The sequence below is a fragment of the Carcharodon carcharias genome, chromosome 6, assembly GCF_017639515.1.
Source record: "Carcharodon carcharias isolate sCarCar2 chromosome 6, sCarCar2.pri, whole genome shotgun sequence".
Lineage (NCBI taxonomy): Eukaryota > Metazoa > Chordata > Chondrichthyes > Lamniformes > Lamnidae > Carcharodon > Carcharodon carcharias.
In genome coordinates, this window is record NC_054472.1 from 31,514,586 (window position 1) to 31,532,599 (window position 18,014).

Sequence of the window (18,014 nt, forward strand, 5' to 3'; positions counted from 1 at the left end):
ATCTAAATCTATCGTAACCCTCTATTCCCTTCTCACTCATATGCTTGCCTAGATTCCCTTAATTGCATTCTCCACTCTCTGAGGTAGCAAGTTCCACATTCTCACCAGTCTTTGAGTACAGAAGTTTCTTCTGAATTCCCTCCTGGATTTCTTGGTGACTACCTTATATTGATAGCCTCTAGTTGCTCTCTCTCACAAGAGGAAACACTCTCACTGTATCCACTTTATCAAAATCTTTCATAATGTTAAACAATTCGATGTGGTAACCCCTCAGCCTTCTTTCTCTAAGAGTAAAGATATCCAACCTGTCAATCCTTTCCTGGTACATAAAACTGAAATATATCTGCTATCAAACTTGTAAATCTTCCCTGCATTCTCTCCAATGCCACTCTATACTTTTTAAAATATGGCAATCAGAACTGCACAGAGTACTCTAGGTATAGTCTAACCAAGGTTTGATAATATAACCTCTCTACTTCTCAAATCTATCTCTCTAGAAATAAAGGCTAGTGCTTAGTTTGCTTTTTTATGGCCTTTCTAACCTGTGGCACCACTTTAGTGATTGATGTACTGATACTCCAATATCCTTTTGACCTTTTGACCCATTGGGAAAATGCAAGAGTCATTGTTAAGGAAGAAATAGCAGGGCATTTAGAAAAAGCTTAATGCAACCAAATAGAGTTAACATAGTTTTGTGAAAGGGAGCTCATGTTTGACAAATTTGCTAGCGTTCTTTGAGGATATAACAAGCAGAGCTGATAAAGGGGAACCGGTAGATTTAGTGTATTTGGATTTCCGGAAGGCATTCAATAAGGTGCCACATAAAAGGTTATTGCACAAGATAGGAGCTCATGGCACTGGGGGTAATGTATTAGATGGATTGAGGATTGGTTAACAGACAGAAAACAGAGGGCTGAATTTTTCCGTCGGCGAGCAGGGGGTGGGGCCTGCTTGCCGATGTGAAAATGACGTGGGATGACATTGGGGGACATTATCCCGCCCTATTTACATCTTCAGCGCGATCAGCTGTCCACCTGCCAACCTGTCAATTGAGGCCATTGACAGGATAATTAAAACAATGAAAGGACCTGCCTATCCAACCTTAAGGTTGGTGGGCAGGCCAGGAGCCCCAGCGGGCTTCTGCAGAAACATGAAACCTCATCCACCAGCGGGATGAGGTTTCATGTATGTTTTATAAAAGTTTTTGATAAATTTATTAATGTGTCCCATCTCATGTGACATTGTCACATGAAGGGGACATGTTAATGATTTTTTTTTCTATTTTTAGAGTTTGAAAAACTTTCAGCGACCTCCCTGAGGCAGCACTTAACCTCAGGGAGATGTGAGCTCTTTTGCGTGCGTGCATTTGGGGAATACACCCTGCCCGCTCCCTCCCCCACACCCCTCCGCCCCCCCCAGCCCCCCACACCCCCCCCACCCAGGAATCGCATAGCCTTAAGTGGCCCACCCACTTAAAATGGCAGCGGGGCCCGCTTCTACAGCAGGGATCGGCTCCCCATCCGCCAGAGATTAGGTCGGGCCCGCCCACCCGACAGGCAAAAAATTCAGCCCAGAGAGTTGGGATTAATAGGTCTTTTTCAGGTTGGAAAGACGTAACTAATGGAGTCCCACAAGGATCAGTCCTAGGGTTTCAATTATTTGCTATCCATAATTACTTGGAGGAGGGAGCAGAGTGTAATCCAAATTTGCTGACGATACAAAAGTAGGGCATGTTGTGATGAGGACATAAGGAACCTGCAAGGGGATATCGACAGGTTGGGTGAGTGGGCAAATATTTGGCAGATGGAGTTTAATGTAAGAAAGTGTGAGGTCATGCACTTTGGTAGGAAAAACAAAAAGGAAATCATTATTTAAGTGGAGAGAGACTCCAAAATATTCAGCACAGAGGGATCTAGTTGTTCTTGTGTACAAAACACAAAAGGTTAGCATGCAGGTGCAGCAAGTAATTAAGGAAAATGCAACTTTAGCCTGGATTGCTAGGGGGTTGGAGTTAAAAAATAGGGAAATCTTATTACAACAGGGTGTTGGTGAGGAAATAACTGGAGTACTGTAAGACCATAAGACCATAAGACATAGGAGCATAAATTAAGCCATTTGGCCCATCGAGTCTGCTCCGCCACTCAATCATAGCTGATAAGTTTCCCAACTCCATTCTCCTGCCTTCTCCCCGTAGCCTTTGATACCCTCACCAATCAAGAACCTGGCTATCTCTGTCTTAAATAAACTCAATAACCTGGCCTCCACAGCCTTCTGTGGCAATGAATGCCATAGATTCACCACTCTCTGGCTAAAGAAGTTTCTCCTCTGTTCTAAAAGGTCTTCCCTTTACTCTGAGGCTGCGCCCTCAGGTCTTAGTCTCTCCTACTAATGGAAACTTCTTCCCCATGTCCACTCTATCCAGGCCTTTCACTATTCAGTAATTTTCAATCAGATTCCCCACTCATTCTCCTAAACTCCATTGAGTATAGACCCAGAGTCCTCAAACATTCCTCATATGTTAAGCCTTTCATTCCTGGGATCATTCTCGTGAACCTCCTCTGGACCCTCTCCAGGGCCAGCACATCCTTCCTGAAATATGGGGCCCAAATTTGCTCACAATATTCTAAATGTGGTCTGACTAGAGCCTTATAAAGCCTCAGCAGCACATCCCTGCTTTTATATTCTAGTCCTCTTGAAATGCCAACATTGCATTTGCCTTCCTAACTACCGACTCAACCTGCAAGTTAACCTTAAGAGAATCCTGGACTAGGACTCCCAAGTCCCTTTGCACTCCAGACTTCTGAATTCTCTCCCCATTTAGAAAATAGTCTATGCCTCTATTCTTCCTACCAAAGTGCATGACCTCACACTTGCCCACGTTGTATTCCATCTGCCACTTCTTTGCCCATTCTCCTAACCTGTCCAAATCCTTCTGCAGCCTCCCTGCCTCCTCAATATTACCTGTCCCTCCACCTATCTTTGTATCATCTGCAAACTTAGCCAGGATGCCCTCAGTTTCTTCATCTAGATCATTAATGTATAAAGTGAAAAGTTGTGGTCCCAACACTGACCCCTGTGGAACTTTACTAGTCACCAGCCGCCATCCTGAGAAGGACCCCCTTATCCCCACTCTCTGCCTCCTGCCAGACAGCCAATCTTCTATCCATGCTAGTACCTTGCCTCTAACACCACAGGCTCTTATCTTACTGAGCAGACTCCTGTGCGGCACCTTGTCAAAAGCCTTCTGGAAGTCCAAGTAGATAACATCACCACTAACGCCTCCACTATCTCTTCAGCTATCTCCTTCAGAACTCTGGGGTGTAATCCATCTGGTCCAGGTGATTTATCCACCTTTAGACCTTTCAGGTTTCCTAGCACCTTCTCCTTGGTAATGGCCACCATACTCATCTCTGCCCCCAGACTCTCTTGAACTTTGGGGATGTCACTTGTGTCTTCCACTGTGAAGACTGATGCAAAGTACCTATTCAGTTCCTCCGCCATTTCTTTGTTCCCCACTACTACTTCTCCAGCATCATTTTCCAGTGGCCCAATGTCCATTTTTGCCTCTCTCTTACCCTTTATATATCCAAAAAAACTCTTGCAATCTTCTTTTATATTACTGGCTAGTTTACCCTCTTATTTAATCTTCTCCCTCTTTATTTCTTTTTTAGTTGTCTGCTGTTGGTCTTTGTCAGCTTCCCAATCCCCTGGTTTCCCATTGCTCTTCGCCGCGTTGTATGCTTTCTCTTTAGCTTTTATGCTGTCCCTGACTTCCCTTGTCAGCCATGATTGCCTTGTCCTCCCATTAGTATGCTTCTTCTTCCTAGGTATGAATTTTTGCCATGTCTCCCAAATTACTCCCAGAAACTCCTGCCATTGCTGTTCCACTGTCTTTCCTGCTAGGCTCATCTCCCAGTCAATTCTGGCCAACTCCTCCCTCATGCCTCTGTAGTTGCCTTTATTCAACTGTAATACCGTTACATCTGATTCCAACTTTTTCCTCTCAAATTGCAGGGTAAATTCTATCATATTATGGTCACTTCCTCCTAAGGGTTCCTTCACCTTAAGCTCCCTTATTAAATCTGCCTCATTACACATCACTAAATCTAGAATTGCCTGTTCCCTAGTGGGCTCCACCACAAGCTGCTCCAAAAAGCCATCTCGTAGACATTCCACAAATTCCTTTTCTTGGGATCCATTACCAACCTGATTTTCCCAGTCTACCTGCATTTTGAAATCCTATATTATTACTGTAACCTTGCCTTTCTTACACGCCTTTCTGTCTCCTGGTGTATCTTGTGCCCCACATCCTGACTACTGTTCGGAGGCCTGTACATAATTCCTATTATGTTTTTTTTTTACCTTTGCGGTTCCTCAACTCTACCCACAGAGATTCTACATCATCTGACCCTACATCATTTCTTGCTATCGATTTAATTTCATTTCTTACTAACAAAGCAACACCACCCCCTCTGCCAACCTGCCTATCTTTTCGATAGGATGTATATCCTTGGATATTTAGGTCCCAGTCCTGATCCCCTTGCAGCCATGTCTCCGTGATGCCCACCACATCATATCTGCCAATTTCAGTCTGCGCCACAAGCTCATTTACCTTATTTCGTATACTGTATGCATTCAGATACAACACCTTCAGTCCTGTATTTCCTGTCCCCTTTCTCATTGTCATCCCTTTATCGGATGTGCTTGAAGTTAGATTCTTAGCCCTTTCCAAACACTCTCTCCTATTTTGTGTTCTGGAGACTTAAATAGCCTCTCCTGGGGTCTCCTTTCTTTTCAGTTTTTTCACAAATTTCCATGAAGTTGAATCCAACCCCCTCCTCCACATGCTAACCTGCTGCTTTGTTTCCCATTAGTCATACAGTTTGGTCCCTGTATTTAGGAAAGGATATACTGGCATTGGTGGCAGCTCCAAAGAGATTCAATAGGCTGATTCCTGGGATGAAAGGATTGACTTATCAAGAACGGCTAAACTGGTTAGGCCTTTATTCATTAAAGTTTAAAAGAATGAGGGGTGACCTTATTGAAATGTACAAGATTCTGACAGGGCTTGACAGGGTAAATGTTGAGAAAATGTTTCCACTCGTGTAGGGAATCTCGGACTAGTGGACAGAATTATAGAATAAGGGGACACTCATTTAAAAATGAGATATGAAAAATTTCTTCTCTCGGAGGGTAATGAATGTCTGGAATTCTCTACCCCAGAGAGTTGTAGAGGCTGGATCACTGAAAGTATTTAAAGAGGAGGTAGATAGATTTTTGAAATATCAGAGAGTTGAGGGTTATGAGGAGCCGGCACCCAAGAGAAGTTGAGGCCTGGGGCAGATCAGCCATGATCTTATTAAATGGTGAGGCAGGCTTGAGGGACCAAATGGCCTACTCCTGCTCCTATTTCTTATGTTGTGTTCTTATGTTCTCTACCATAACTAGACTTGCACCTTCCAAGTAATATGCGACCTTCTTATTCTTGCAACCAAAATGTACTACCTGACATTTTATTTGCATTGAACTCCAGTTGCCCAGATTTCAATTTTATTAATGTCCTCTTGTAATTTGTTACAGTCGTCCTTAGTATTGAATATCCCTCCATTTAGGTGTCATCTGCAAATTTGGATCTGGAGTTGAGTGGTTCTGGGGAAGCCAAGTTGAGCATTGGTGGGCAGAGAGTTAATAAACACTGTATTAGGGAGACTAGGGAGGGTTTGTGTGTGGAACCTGAGATCATTGAGTTAGAGGAAAGAGGTGAGAAGAGCATTGAATCAACATGATGTGTACCAGGGCAACAGCACCGCAAACTGAAATGCAATAGGTAAAGCTAAAAGCAAACAGAAGCTACTGTTACAGTAGAAAATAAATATTGAGCTGCAGTCTTTCATTTAATTTGTTTAAATGGGTTATTGAAATAGCAATAGAGAAGGTGGAAGGTGACCTTCCCACCCAGAAGCAAACTGAGTTACTTCAATGGCCAATTAAAGGCCTCTTCTTGCCAGTGCTGGTGGTGAGTGGGTCCTCCACCACATTAAGACACTGCCTGGCAAACAATGACATTTTACCTGTGGGATTGGCAGTGGGAGGGCTCTTTTCAGGTACTTTGTTGGCTATGGAGTGGTGTGACAGGACGGGGCATAGGGGGTTGGGGGGGGTGCTGCTTGTTGGCAATGGTTACACCCATGGCAATCCCACCTCACCCTTAGCAACTCTCCCAACCCTCACTGGGACCTGCCTCACTGCCTCCTACCCTCGGCCCCACTTATATAGTTAGAACGACAGCATACTTCCATGGAGTTCTCTTTCTTCCAGATGCATCCCAGAAGTGGCGACTGCTCCTGGTGATGGAGCCAAAGCTGGTGAGTTGCCAGCTCTCCAATTATTGGCAGCCCCTGTGGAGGGAGGGGAGTGGTTGGCCATCCTCTAAGGGGATGGCAACCCCAATGGCAACTAATTAATTGCCTGACTCAGGTAAAATGCAGCCTGGACTTCTGCAAATGGTCAAGGCAGGATTGCCCTGAGCTTTCCCATCTGTCATCGGGAACCACCACCCCTCCCTGCTTCACTGCTATGACAAAATACAGTCCAATCTGTGACCCTCTGGTTGGAAAGCTGGTGTTAAAGTGGTGCTGGGTTACCACTGAAGTTCAGGTTTATAGGTCTAAACATCAAAGTGAATGCTTCATATTATCACAGAAATCATTTCCTGGGAATTTCCTTGGGGCTGCTCCCATTCCACTATTGTAAGTTTGCTAGAAATGTGGTAGATAAACTCTTTAAGTGTTAGAATGCATTTTCCACTGGAGTTAAAGCATAGCACAAAAACAATTTCTGAAGTTTATGCTTCATTTTTTTCAGAAAATTACAAACAATTGGTGTCTTCACGATTTCAAGTCACACCGAATATAAATTGCATGAAAACCCAAGGGCTGAATCTTCTCCCCTTCGGGGGGGGGGGGGGGGGGTTGTGCGGGGGGTGAACGGGAGCGAGTGCCCCTGATTGGGTCCATGCCGCCATTTTATGTGGGCGGGCCAATTAAGGCCCGCCCAGCGTGACACTCACCGGGAAGTGCTGAGCACTCCCTGTGCGGGCAGGAGGGGGTTCCCTGAGTCGGGGCCTGTGCTCTTTTGTGCAGTATCACATGAGCTGGGCCATGTCAATGAATTTTTAGAATCATTTTTATTGAATTTTAAAACACTTCATGAAACCTCAACCCACCTGTGGATGAGGTTTCATGAAAAATGCGAAGGCCGCCTGGGCTCTTTGCCTGCCTGCCAACCTTAAGGTTGGACGGGCAGCTCATTTAACTGTTTTAATTAGTTTTTACCAGGCCTTAATAGGTCTTTGACAGGTCGGCGGGCATGCAGCCGACTTGGCTGTGCGCCTGCTGAACTGGAAATCTAAATGAAGCGCAGTGACGTGAGGATACACGCCCGACACCACCGCGCATCATTTTACGCGTTGGCAAGCAGGGGCGGGGCCCACTCGCCGACCGGCAAATTCTTCCCTAAGTAAGAAACTGTAGGCTTGCACCACGCATGAAATACACAAATTTCAAAATATGTGAAGAATGCCTTTTACCACATTAGAAAAATGTGGTGAGTCTATTTCATAGTTGCAGAGTGCACAACAGGAGCTTTATCTTCTTCTCATGGCTGCAATTTCCCTTTGACCATGATTTCTACAATTGGGTTTCAGTGTTTAAGGATAACACATCGTCTGAATCACTGAAGCCACTGTGAGTTCAAAAATCTTGTTCTTCGGTGGTTAATGTCAAAATGTTAACCGTCATTGTACAAGGCAGAATGTGTAAAAAAATTCAAGGGGATATGTGTAACATCATAAATATTTGATATCAGGATGCAGCTTATTTAACAGTAAAGTATTTTGGCAGGAGTTTTCAAAGTATATACCAAAGGTAACTAACTTGGTATTGTTATTTCATCTAAGTTCCACAATCAAAAATCACTGACTGGTTGATACCGTTGATGAAAATTTGACAAGTAGAATCATGGGGCAGGGGGATATCACAGCCAAAAAGGTTCCATCAAAACAACAAATAAATATTTGCAAACAATTTCTTCTAATGCGTCAAAATACTTGTAGTACTAGGGACATCACTGACCTTGGATTTTGGTGGTGCTCGAATGTACCATTTACAATCAACTGCCTCCGTGGGATTGGCTTTGCCTTCCTGCACGACTTGCTTTGATTCAATGATCCCCTCAGGTCCTCCCATTTCAAACTCACACACTGAGTCAAACAAAACAAAATATCAAATGGGGATTCACATGGCATTATCAGACTGGTCAAAATGAGTCTTATTCCTGTAAATGTTTATCTAATGTGTTTACATATGTACTGACCTGGCAATGGTTTCAGGGCACCAAGGTGTGCAAATTCAGGATCTTTAAAGATAAAAAAAAAGTTTATAGTAAAAATCCAAGCAAAATTTAGATTGATTTTAACTAAATAAAAACTGCTAATTCTGCTGAAGCATAAAAAGTTACACATTACAGGAAACCATATACACAGACTCTTTTTCATGGTGTACATTTTAGGATATAATATTGAAGCAACAATTAAAGGGGAAAGCATCCTCAAGGCAAGTGCTCCAAAGGATTAAAGGAACATTGTCACTGATAATTTCTAAATATGGTGGACTTGTTTATTCTGCAAGAAACCACAACTAATATATTCATCAGCTCTGTGATCAAATAAGACAATAATTTAGGTTAGCATATAAATATTTAAGCAAAACTTTAGCTGATGTTTGTTAATACTGAGTTGTACTGTAACAGTAGGATTTAATGCTGCATCAGCTCCTCTTCATGCTGAAATTACTTCTGCAGCTTGTCTCCATGGACATAACACTTGCAGAACACAGTTTTCTCCAAATATGCAACATTTGGTACCAAAACTAATTAACTATGTTTGATCACAAACATTTTCTCTGTTTAGTGAACTGAACTTGGGTAACTAATGGCATATGAATGTGCTACTTTATTCAAAAATTAAATACATTTGCTCTATAAGTAGCGCAGTTACCATTCAAGTTATTATTATTTTGAGCAATCAAGTAGCAAATTGAATATTTAGAGTGCATACAAAAGACATCCTTACAAAGCTACATATCTCAATCTTTGTCAAGGTTTACTCAAAATAACTATTTGTTTAACAGCTCCTCTAAAGAGTCGGTGTACAACACTATGCTGTGGGATAGACTGAGATTTATGATACTGCTCCGGCTTAGTGTATTCCCTCATGTGTGACTGAAGCTTTGCAAGGAGGCATCAGTGTCCCTGCAGTGACAATCATCTGTTCAATTCCCTTAACAAACACAATGTCTGATATCCCAATTGACTTAGCTTTCTTAAACACTAGCAGAGCAAACCAAAATGATTACCCCAATTGCATCAGTGATCTTTATATTTCCACATACTTGTAATTGATTTGATGTAACAGATATAAAGAGTAAACACTAAAAAGCCCAGTACACAGTTGAATCAAACAAAGAGCCTTTGCTATTGTAACATCCACAAGTGGGGAGATGGAATAAATATACAAAGATGATGGAAAGCTCTCGAATTTTAAATTAGCCAAAATAATAAGTCATAGAAGCCTGGTGTAACACTGTAGCAAGATAAGACAAAATCACAAATTGACTGGGTGAATCTCAAATAAAAACAGAAAATGCCAGAAACATCTGCTGCCTGATCTACTGAGTATATCCAGCATTTCCTGTTCTTATTTTAGATTTCTAGCTCCTAGTGTTCCGCTCTTCGATTAGGATGAATCTCAAATAGTTTCTGAATATTATAATACCCCAAGATTAAACAATAGCCGCAAAATTGCTTGAACCTGTTTGTTATCATATACATATATATATAAATATATATGTGTGTGTAACTATGTATATATATAGTTACATTTAAACAAGATTTAAGCACTTTATTTTCAATATTATCAAACCAATGGAGAAATTTCTTGAGCTACAAAGGCTGAAGCCCCGGAAGATTCTTATTTGCAGTTGGGTGGAAGCACCCTCTTGGATCTGTACGAACAAGCTAGTCTGTGGGTTCTGTTTGCAATAAAAATCAAATGGATCTTGGTATCTTTTTCTTTCCTGTTTCCTTCAAAGTGTTTGCAGACAGCCATAGCAGTTTGCATCATATGGCATGCATCCTCTAGAAGATTTGGAGGCAGCTCCATGAATTTCATGATCCTCAGGACCTTGTTACCAGCAACAAAACTCACCTCAGGTATCCCTTCGAGTTATACCAACCTGTTAAAGGGTCAAGGATTTCTTTCCCAGCTTGTAAATTCGGTTTGTTACATCATCAGGTCTGGGTTTGCGCCACATTTCATCTGTATGGTAGTGTTGACTGGGACAGGCCCTTGCCCGGAGTGTGCATGCAACCCATGTGGCTTAGAATAATTAAGGTTGTAGTTATTTAAGTGATCAACTGAAATAACTTACAAGAGTTCCTGGATTAACAAATTAATATTGTACAGGAATTTTCAAAGGAATGTTAAACTTGTTTGGGGACAATGTTAGCACCAGTCCCCTTGATTGCCAGCTCATCCACCACCTTAAACATTCATTCCCTTCACCACCACCATATTGTGGCTGCCGTGTGTACCATCTACAAGATGCTCTGCAATAATTCGCCATGGCCTGCTTCTTCAGCACCACAAGCAATCGACAACTTCTATCACCTAGGTGAGGGCAACATTTTCATGGGAACTCCTCCAAATTCCTCTCCATGGCACACAGTAACCTGACTTGGTCATATATTGCTGTTCTTTCAGTGTTGCTGGGTCAAAATCCTGGAACTCCCTAGATAACAGCACTGTGGGAGTATGGACTGCACCAATTCAAGCAGAAGGCTCACTGCCACCCTCTGAAAGACAACTAGGGATGGATAAAACATGTTGATCTGTCTAGCAATCCATATCCCTGAAACAAATACAATATACAGCTCTATAAAGACCTTGTAGGCAAAAATGTGTGTTCCTAGTATGTACATAGGTGTATGTGTGCATATAAAGGGTAGCTCAGGTGGTTTCGTTCCAACAGGAGCAAATTAAAAGATTTTTTCTTGCAACCCAAACTTATAAGTGAGTCAAAAAAATGACTTTATTTTCACAACAATGTGAAATGTGAAATATTATTTCACTGAAATGTCCTCCCACACACCCAAAAATTGTAACATGGTAATAGATAGACTTGTAACAGTTTATAAATAGATATTTCACAGAATGTGTGACAGAGATTGTCAAAAAGCTGTCACTAGAGCAACATTTTGTTTTGAATTTTGAGAGATGCAAAGAAAGTCTCCATGCTTTGGTGGCTGTTAAGGATTTTATACAAATTGGGGTTAGGTGATCTCAATTCAATTTACAGTCAGCAAGAAAGGAAAATCTTGCATTTTGCACGTCCTCAGGATGTCATGTTCTTGTCTAATTAATTCCATGTTAAAGTGTTGACTTGCCAACCAATCTGCACCCTTTTTCCCTGTGAAAAGGTTGTTGTCATCATCTGAAATTTGGCATTCTTGGGCAGAATTTTGCCCCCGTTGGGTGGGCTCAGTGAGGGTGGGTGGGGGTGGTTGAAACTCGACCACTGCCCGCGATCGGGGCTTTACTGTGATTTCATGCTGGCGGGCCAATTAAGGCCCACCCAGTGTGAAACATGGCTCGTCACTTGCCGGGGAGGGCCGAGTGGGGTGGGGGCCTGGCGGCCGCCAAACCCAATGGCAGCCCGGCGGCCTGTTTAAAAACGGCTAAGGCAGCTCCAGAAAGGCTACCAGGGAAGGGCATCTGTCTGCCGTTGCAAGGATGGAGCCCAATGTGTCAGCAAATGCCAGGCGGGAGGGAAGGTCGAGTGGGGAGTGGGGTGGGGGGAGGTTGGGGGAGGACGGGGGAAGACACTCAACTCCCCGTTTTTCCGGTGAGTGCCTCACTGCCATCCTGAAGGAGGTGGCTGCCAGAAGGGGTACCCTTGTCCCCAGACATGGGAGGAGGTGGCAACACGGATGAGCAGTCATGACGTGATGCGGCGCACTTGGGTGCTGTGCCAGAAGTGCTTCAAAGACCTGCTGCGCTCAGGAAGGGTGAGTACCATGTTGGCATGGGTCAGTGTGTTCAATTGTTTTAGGCTGGCCATTCCCCCCCCCCTCCCCCGTGGAGCTCCAGGGTGTTAGAGTCTGAGTGCCAACTGTCAATCATGTTGGCGCTGGCCAAGGGGCTGAGCCCTGGCTGCTTGGGCTGGTTGCCTTGCGGTTCAAGGGCCACGACTCAGATCTGTCCTGCAAGATGTTCCTCAGCTGGAGTTGGCCAGACTGCAATGGTGCTGCAGGTAGAGAGTGGACTAATCAATGCTGCTCTGTCCTTTCAGGAGAAGATATCCCATAGCAATATTGAGTGGTTATGGACTAGTGGAGGAACCCCACAGCTCCTCATCCACTCCCGCTATGAGCAGGAGGCCCTGGGGCTCGAGAGGCGCCATGCACATTGGTCAGGCAGCCGCCGTGAGGCTGGGGTGCCAGAAGAAGGTAAGAATGCAGTGCACTGAGGTGAGAAGGCTGGGGTGCCAGACGAAGGTAAGAATGCAGTGCACTGAGGTGAGAAATTTGGCTACTTCAACCATACTAGTGCACTCTCTTCATTGATGTGAGCCTGGAACCTGGAGTCCCCATTGATCATTGAAAGACGATGGCACCATGAGGCAGATCTTCACTGTCTCACCAGGGTGCCTGGCATGCGCAGTGACAGTGAGATGACTGTAACTAATGACAAGTCCTTCTTCTCCCTTTTAGGTTCACCAGCAGGTGTTCGCTCTCCGGACCCTGAAGGGCCACCCCTGACATCGGAGGGCCACCATGCTCCCCAAGCACCTGTGTCACACCCGCTCCCTGAGGCAGGCAGCAGAGCAGCTTCCAGCACTTAGCTGGGCATTAGTTTGGCAGCTAGTCTCGGTGCACATTGGTGAGGGCAATTTACGCTCGCTTGAGGTGCCGGCGGAGACAGAGAATGCCCAGGGCACCGGCGGTCAGAGAGTTGCTGGGGATCAGGACAACACTTAGTCGAAGGCTGATGATGGGCCTCTGGAATGGTCCAATAGGCAGAGGATGCTGAACGTCCAGCGGGGTGTGTGCGAGGATCTGGTGGAGATCCAAGAGGGTATACATGCCATGCCCTCCGTTGTGGACCTTCATGGCTGAGCACAATGCCTCCTCTATGGAGACAGTGGTGACTCTCATAGAGAGGCAGCTCCAGGAGCAGAATCAGGGGTTCCTGGGGCTGCGCTTGGACCTGCAAACCCTCACAAAAGCACTGATTCAGCTGGTCAGCATTCGTGTGTAAGATGGATGGGCACCCAGCATCCCAGCTAGGTCCCCATCCATCAATGGTGAGCAAGGAGGTCCAGAGCAACCACACATTGGTGCACGAGCTGCTTGTCGTCTCTGCGGGCTCCTCTCAGGGTGCTCTAGATGAAAGCAGCAGCTCTTCCGCCCCTCTGCCAGTGACCGTGGCATCTGTTGAGACTGCGGCCATTGGGGAGATGCCAGCCGTGGCACTAGCTGCTCCCTCCCAGGCAGGGCCAGCAAGGCAACCGCCAAGATCATCAAGGTCAACAGGACAGCAGAGTCAGCAGCTGGCTCCAATGCTGGTGCCAGCGAGGGGGGAGCACCTAGATGTAACAATCACAAACATAAGCCTAAAGCAGCTTAAGCACAAGAGGGACTGGTCACAGGTGACCTTTTGTTCCTACATTTTGTTTTTTGCTTTTTTTTAATGATGTGACTACCAACACCAGCTTTTTTCTGTTCAAGGCTATGTGAGTTCCAACATAAAATTGCATTTGCTTTTGTGTTATTGGCCTGAGTATGCTTCATTTTTTTTGTAGGTGCAGGGTAGGCCAGTATGTAATGCAGGACATGGGTGGCTTGAACCTTTATTGCACAGGCGCTGAGTGTATCTTGGGGGCCAAGGAAAGGGTAATTTCTGTGATCCACGATGGAGGAGGCAGACCTAGCATGAGGTGGTAGTTTTTATTGAAGTATTTTATTTTATGAAGCCTAGCTAAAAAAGCATTGGAACAGAGGTGTCTCTGCATCCCTGGAGGTTATCGAGGTCTGACTCCATGCCCTCAATGTTCTCCTCACTGTGCTCCTCTTCTGACTCACTACACGTTTTAACATTTGTGGCCTGTGCAGCTACGTCAAGATGCTCTTCCTCCACTGGGTCCCCCCTTGCCAGTGCCATATTTTGGAGACCGCAGTATGCAACCGCTATCAGTGCTCCCCCGAATGATCCGGGCATTGGAAGCGCATCTTGAGATGACCTATAGTTCACTCTACCCCAGCCCTTGTGGAGGCATGGCTCCTGTTGTACAGCTGCTCCGCCTTTGTCCTTGGGTGGCAGAGAGATGTCATGAGCCACCTTTTCAAGGAATAGTCCTTGTGACCCAGCAGCCATCCATCCAGTCAGGCTGGAGCAATGAAGAGCCTCGGCACCTGGGAGTGTCTGAGGATGTAGGCATTGTGGGAGCTGCCTGGGTATCTTGCATAGACTTGTAGAACCTGCATCCTGTGATCACACACTATCTGCACGTTCATGGAGTGGAAGCCCTTCCTGTTGACGAAGGCACCGGGCTCACCTGCTGGCATCTTGATGGCCACATGTGTGCACGCGGGGGAAGCCAGCAATTGCTGCAAAACTTCTGGCTCGCTCAGCCTGGCTGCCCTCGTCCATACGGAAATGAAGGAAAGTCAATACCCACCTGAACAGAACTTCTCTCACCAGCTTGACGCAACTGTGTACAGGTGATTGGTATACTCCACACAGATCCCCCACTGACCCCTGGAAAGAATCGGAGGGGGAGAAGTTGAGGGTCTCTGCGACCTTCAGAGCCACTGGCAAGCTCCACACAGTCGGAGCTTATCTCAGGCATGATCATCTGGCAAATGGAGATCATGGTCTCCCTTGAGAGGTGGAGCCTCCTTCAGCATTGCACATCAGACATATTAAGATAGCTGCACCACTGTCTTTAAACCCTGACAGCAGGATAGTGGCGTCTTCTGCAGCACATTCCGCCTTGGACTTCCTGCTGACCCTGCGCCTGTGCCTCTCCTCCCACAGGTCCCTCTCCTGGAATCTGCATTTGGACACCTAGCCTCCTCTTCTTTCTGCTCCTCTCTTCCTCCTCAGAGGAGGTGCCGCCAGCGGAGCCCACAATCCTCATTACCAGTATAGGGGTAGGCTGTCTGATACCTGGATGGGTCCACACAGTCTGAATCCTCAGGGGGCCTGGAAGACACCAATGAGTCCATAAATGAAGCCTGGAAATGTAAGAATGAAGCCTCAATCAGAGAATAGGCTCCCAAGTCTCAATAATCCACCAGCAGCAAGTTATCTCCAAAATTCCTCACATTGACAATGTTGCTGACTCTTCTTATCCCACCCATGGATGCAAATTGTGGCCTGCCCGCGTGCCATTTTGCCCATGTGATGAACAAAAAATCACACGGGCAACATTAAATTGCTGTCAATTGGGTTCCCAAGGGCCTTAATGGCCTGTTAATTAATGGCAGGCGCAGTTCCGACTTCTGCTTGCGCCCGCCAAGCAGTGACGTCAGGACGCTCGCCCAACATTATTGTGCATCATTTTACACTTGAGCAGGTTGGGCGTTCGCCTGCCCACTCAATAAAAAATTCTGCCCCTTGTGTTTGTCCTGATGAGTGCAAGACAAAAAACTTCAGCAACATGTCCCTATTAAATAGCAAAATACATTTTGAAGTGTAGGCACTGTTGTGTCATGGACAAAAGCAGCATCCCAGCAATGAGTTGTGTCCAGTGAATAATGAAATTAATGGCTTGCTTCTGGTATTGCTGACTGAAGGGCAAGTATTGGTCAGCTTACTAGGAAACCTTGTTCTTTCTTTCAAATCATGTAACCGGGACTTTTGTATCCATCTTATCTAGGCCTTGGTTTAATATTTCATTTAGAAGATTGCTTCCCCAACTGTGTGTCATTCATAAGATCATAAGAATTAGAAGCAGGGGTTGGCCATTTGGCCTATCAAGCCTGTTCTGTGATCCTTTGAGACCACGACTGATCTGATTGTGGCCTTAACTCCAGTTTTCTGCTTGTGTTCCATGTTTCATTGAAAAGGTTATCTAAAAAATGTAATCTGGTTCTGGAATGTGACTTGAATCCATGACCTTCTGACTGAGAGACAGGCAAGCTAGCAGTTGAGCAATACTGAAACTGATAGAATAAGTTGATAAAAATAAATGTTGACTGTATTTAAGAAGTAATTTTATTCTAATAGGCCACAAGGATTGTCCAAACGTTGAATAAAAATTTCACATAGGAACAGTCAAGACTAAGTTTAAACTGCTGTATTAGACTGCTGTAAACGAAGTTTCATATTACATGGAACTGATTCTATACTGGGCTGGTTAAACTGGTGGGCAAACTAACCAAAATAGCACCATATATCTTAAAGTTATAAACCATGATTATATTTATTTTCAGGTCATTTTTGGAATATATGTGATTTTTCTCATTAAAATTGCAATAGTCTTTTATTGGTGTTGACAGAGAAAAGAGTGGCTGGAACTCCTGCTTCTAATGCATTATATGTCTGTGTATAAATGAGAGAATCTCACATACCAATGACAGGTCTGCTCATTAAATATTTTAGTAATGTGCTTACTGTGTGACCCACTGGAGTAGCTGAAGCTTAGACCATTATTGGAATGAAAGGAAAACTGGATATTCAAAGCAGAAAATTATACCAGGTTATGGTGAGAATGGAGCAGTTGGGTTAGTTATTGATTACTCAGCAAAGTGTCTGCGCAGACACAATAGGCTGAATGACCTACATGGGTGCGGCAATCACAAATAGTTCTAGGTTCTCAATGCTACAGGAGTGAGAAGATGGATTGTTGGGTACCAACAACAATACCCATTTGGTACTACTATTTTTTCTCACTATAAGTAAATTGGTACATAATGCTTCCTATGATGATTGGCCATTTGAATCCAACAAAGAGATGTTGTCTTTGGTTACTAGTCTCCCCCGCAGCACCAAGCACAATCAGATGTCATGTGGCTAAGATATTGCTTAGTAACCCTGATGGGGAGGAACGCTCTTTAAAAATCAAAGTAAAATTATCTGGTCATTATCACATTGCTGTTTGTGGGAGCTCACAGTGCTGAAATTGGCTGTCACTTTTACTGCATTATATCAGTGACTATACTTCAGAAGTATTTTAATAGCTGTTAAGCACTTTGGAATGTCCAAAGGTTACCAAAGGTGCAAAATAAATTTTCTTTCTCTATTCCTTTCGCAAGCATTATTGATTGCTGAAATCTGATGCCTAGTTAGTGTCCCACCTACTGCCTTATAGTATTCCCCTGAGCCGTTCGTGATTCTCAGATCCACCACATTGCCACATTAGTTTCTGAGCTCATTCACGTGCATCCCGGGTCAGGGAACCCCACCACCTGCACAGGGAGTGCACAGTGCTTCCAGGTGTGCATCATGCTGGGCTGGCCTTAATTGGCGTAAAATGGTGGTGCGGACCCGATCGGGGGTGCTGATCAGGTCCGCGCCTGCCTGCGCCCGTTCCCGCACAACCCCCCCCCACCCCCCCAACAGGGGGAAAATTCTATCCCAAGTCTCTGAATGGAACTTTAAACCACAACATCCTGCCTCGAAGATGAAAAAGCCTCTCACGGAGCCATGGCTGAAACAATATATACACAAGTCACAACCAAAAGCAGTTTGATAAAGGTAATGAAAAATGGTAAAAACAAAAAAACTGCAGATGTTGGAAATCCAAAACAAAAACAGAATTACCTGGAAAAACTCAGCAGGTCTGGCAGCATCGGCGGAGAAGAAAAGAGTTGACGTTTTGAGTCCTCATGACCCTTCAACAGAACTCAGAACAAAAGTAATTCTGTTTTTGTAATGAAAAATGGCCCCTCAT

At 44.7% G+C, this 18,014-nt stretch overlaps 1 protein-coding gene and 1 pseudogene across 1 annotated transcript in view; both read right to left on the reverse strand.

Annotated features, from left to right (window-relative positions):
- Positions 1 to 18,014, reverse strand: part of neto1l (neuropilin (NRP) and tolloid (TLL)-like 1, like) — a 1,080,460-nt gene that overhangs the window by 78,812 nt on the left and 983,634 nt on the right. The window contains exons 5-6 of the mRNA XM_041190027.1: positions 8,374 to 8,415; positions 8,133 to 8,260 (exon numbers count right to left, since the gene is read on the reverse strand). Coding sequence (XP_041045961.1) covers positions 8,133 to 8,260; positions 8,374 to 8,415 — 170 coding nt within the window. The remainder of the gene's footprint in view (positions 1 to 8,132; positions 8,261 to 8,373; positions 8,416 to 18,014) is intronic.
- Positions 9,974 to 10,431, reverse strand: LOC121279183 (annotated as a pseudogene).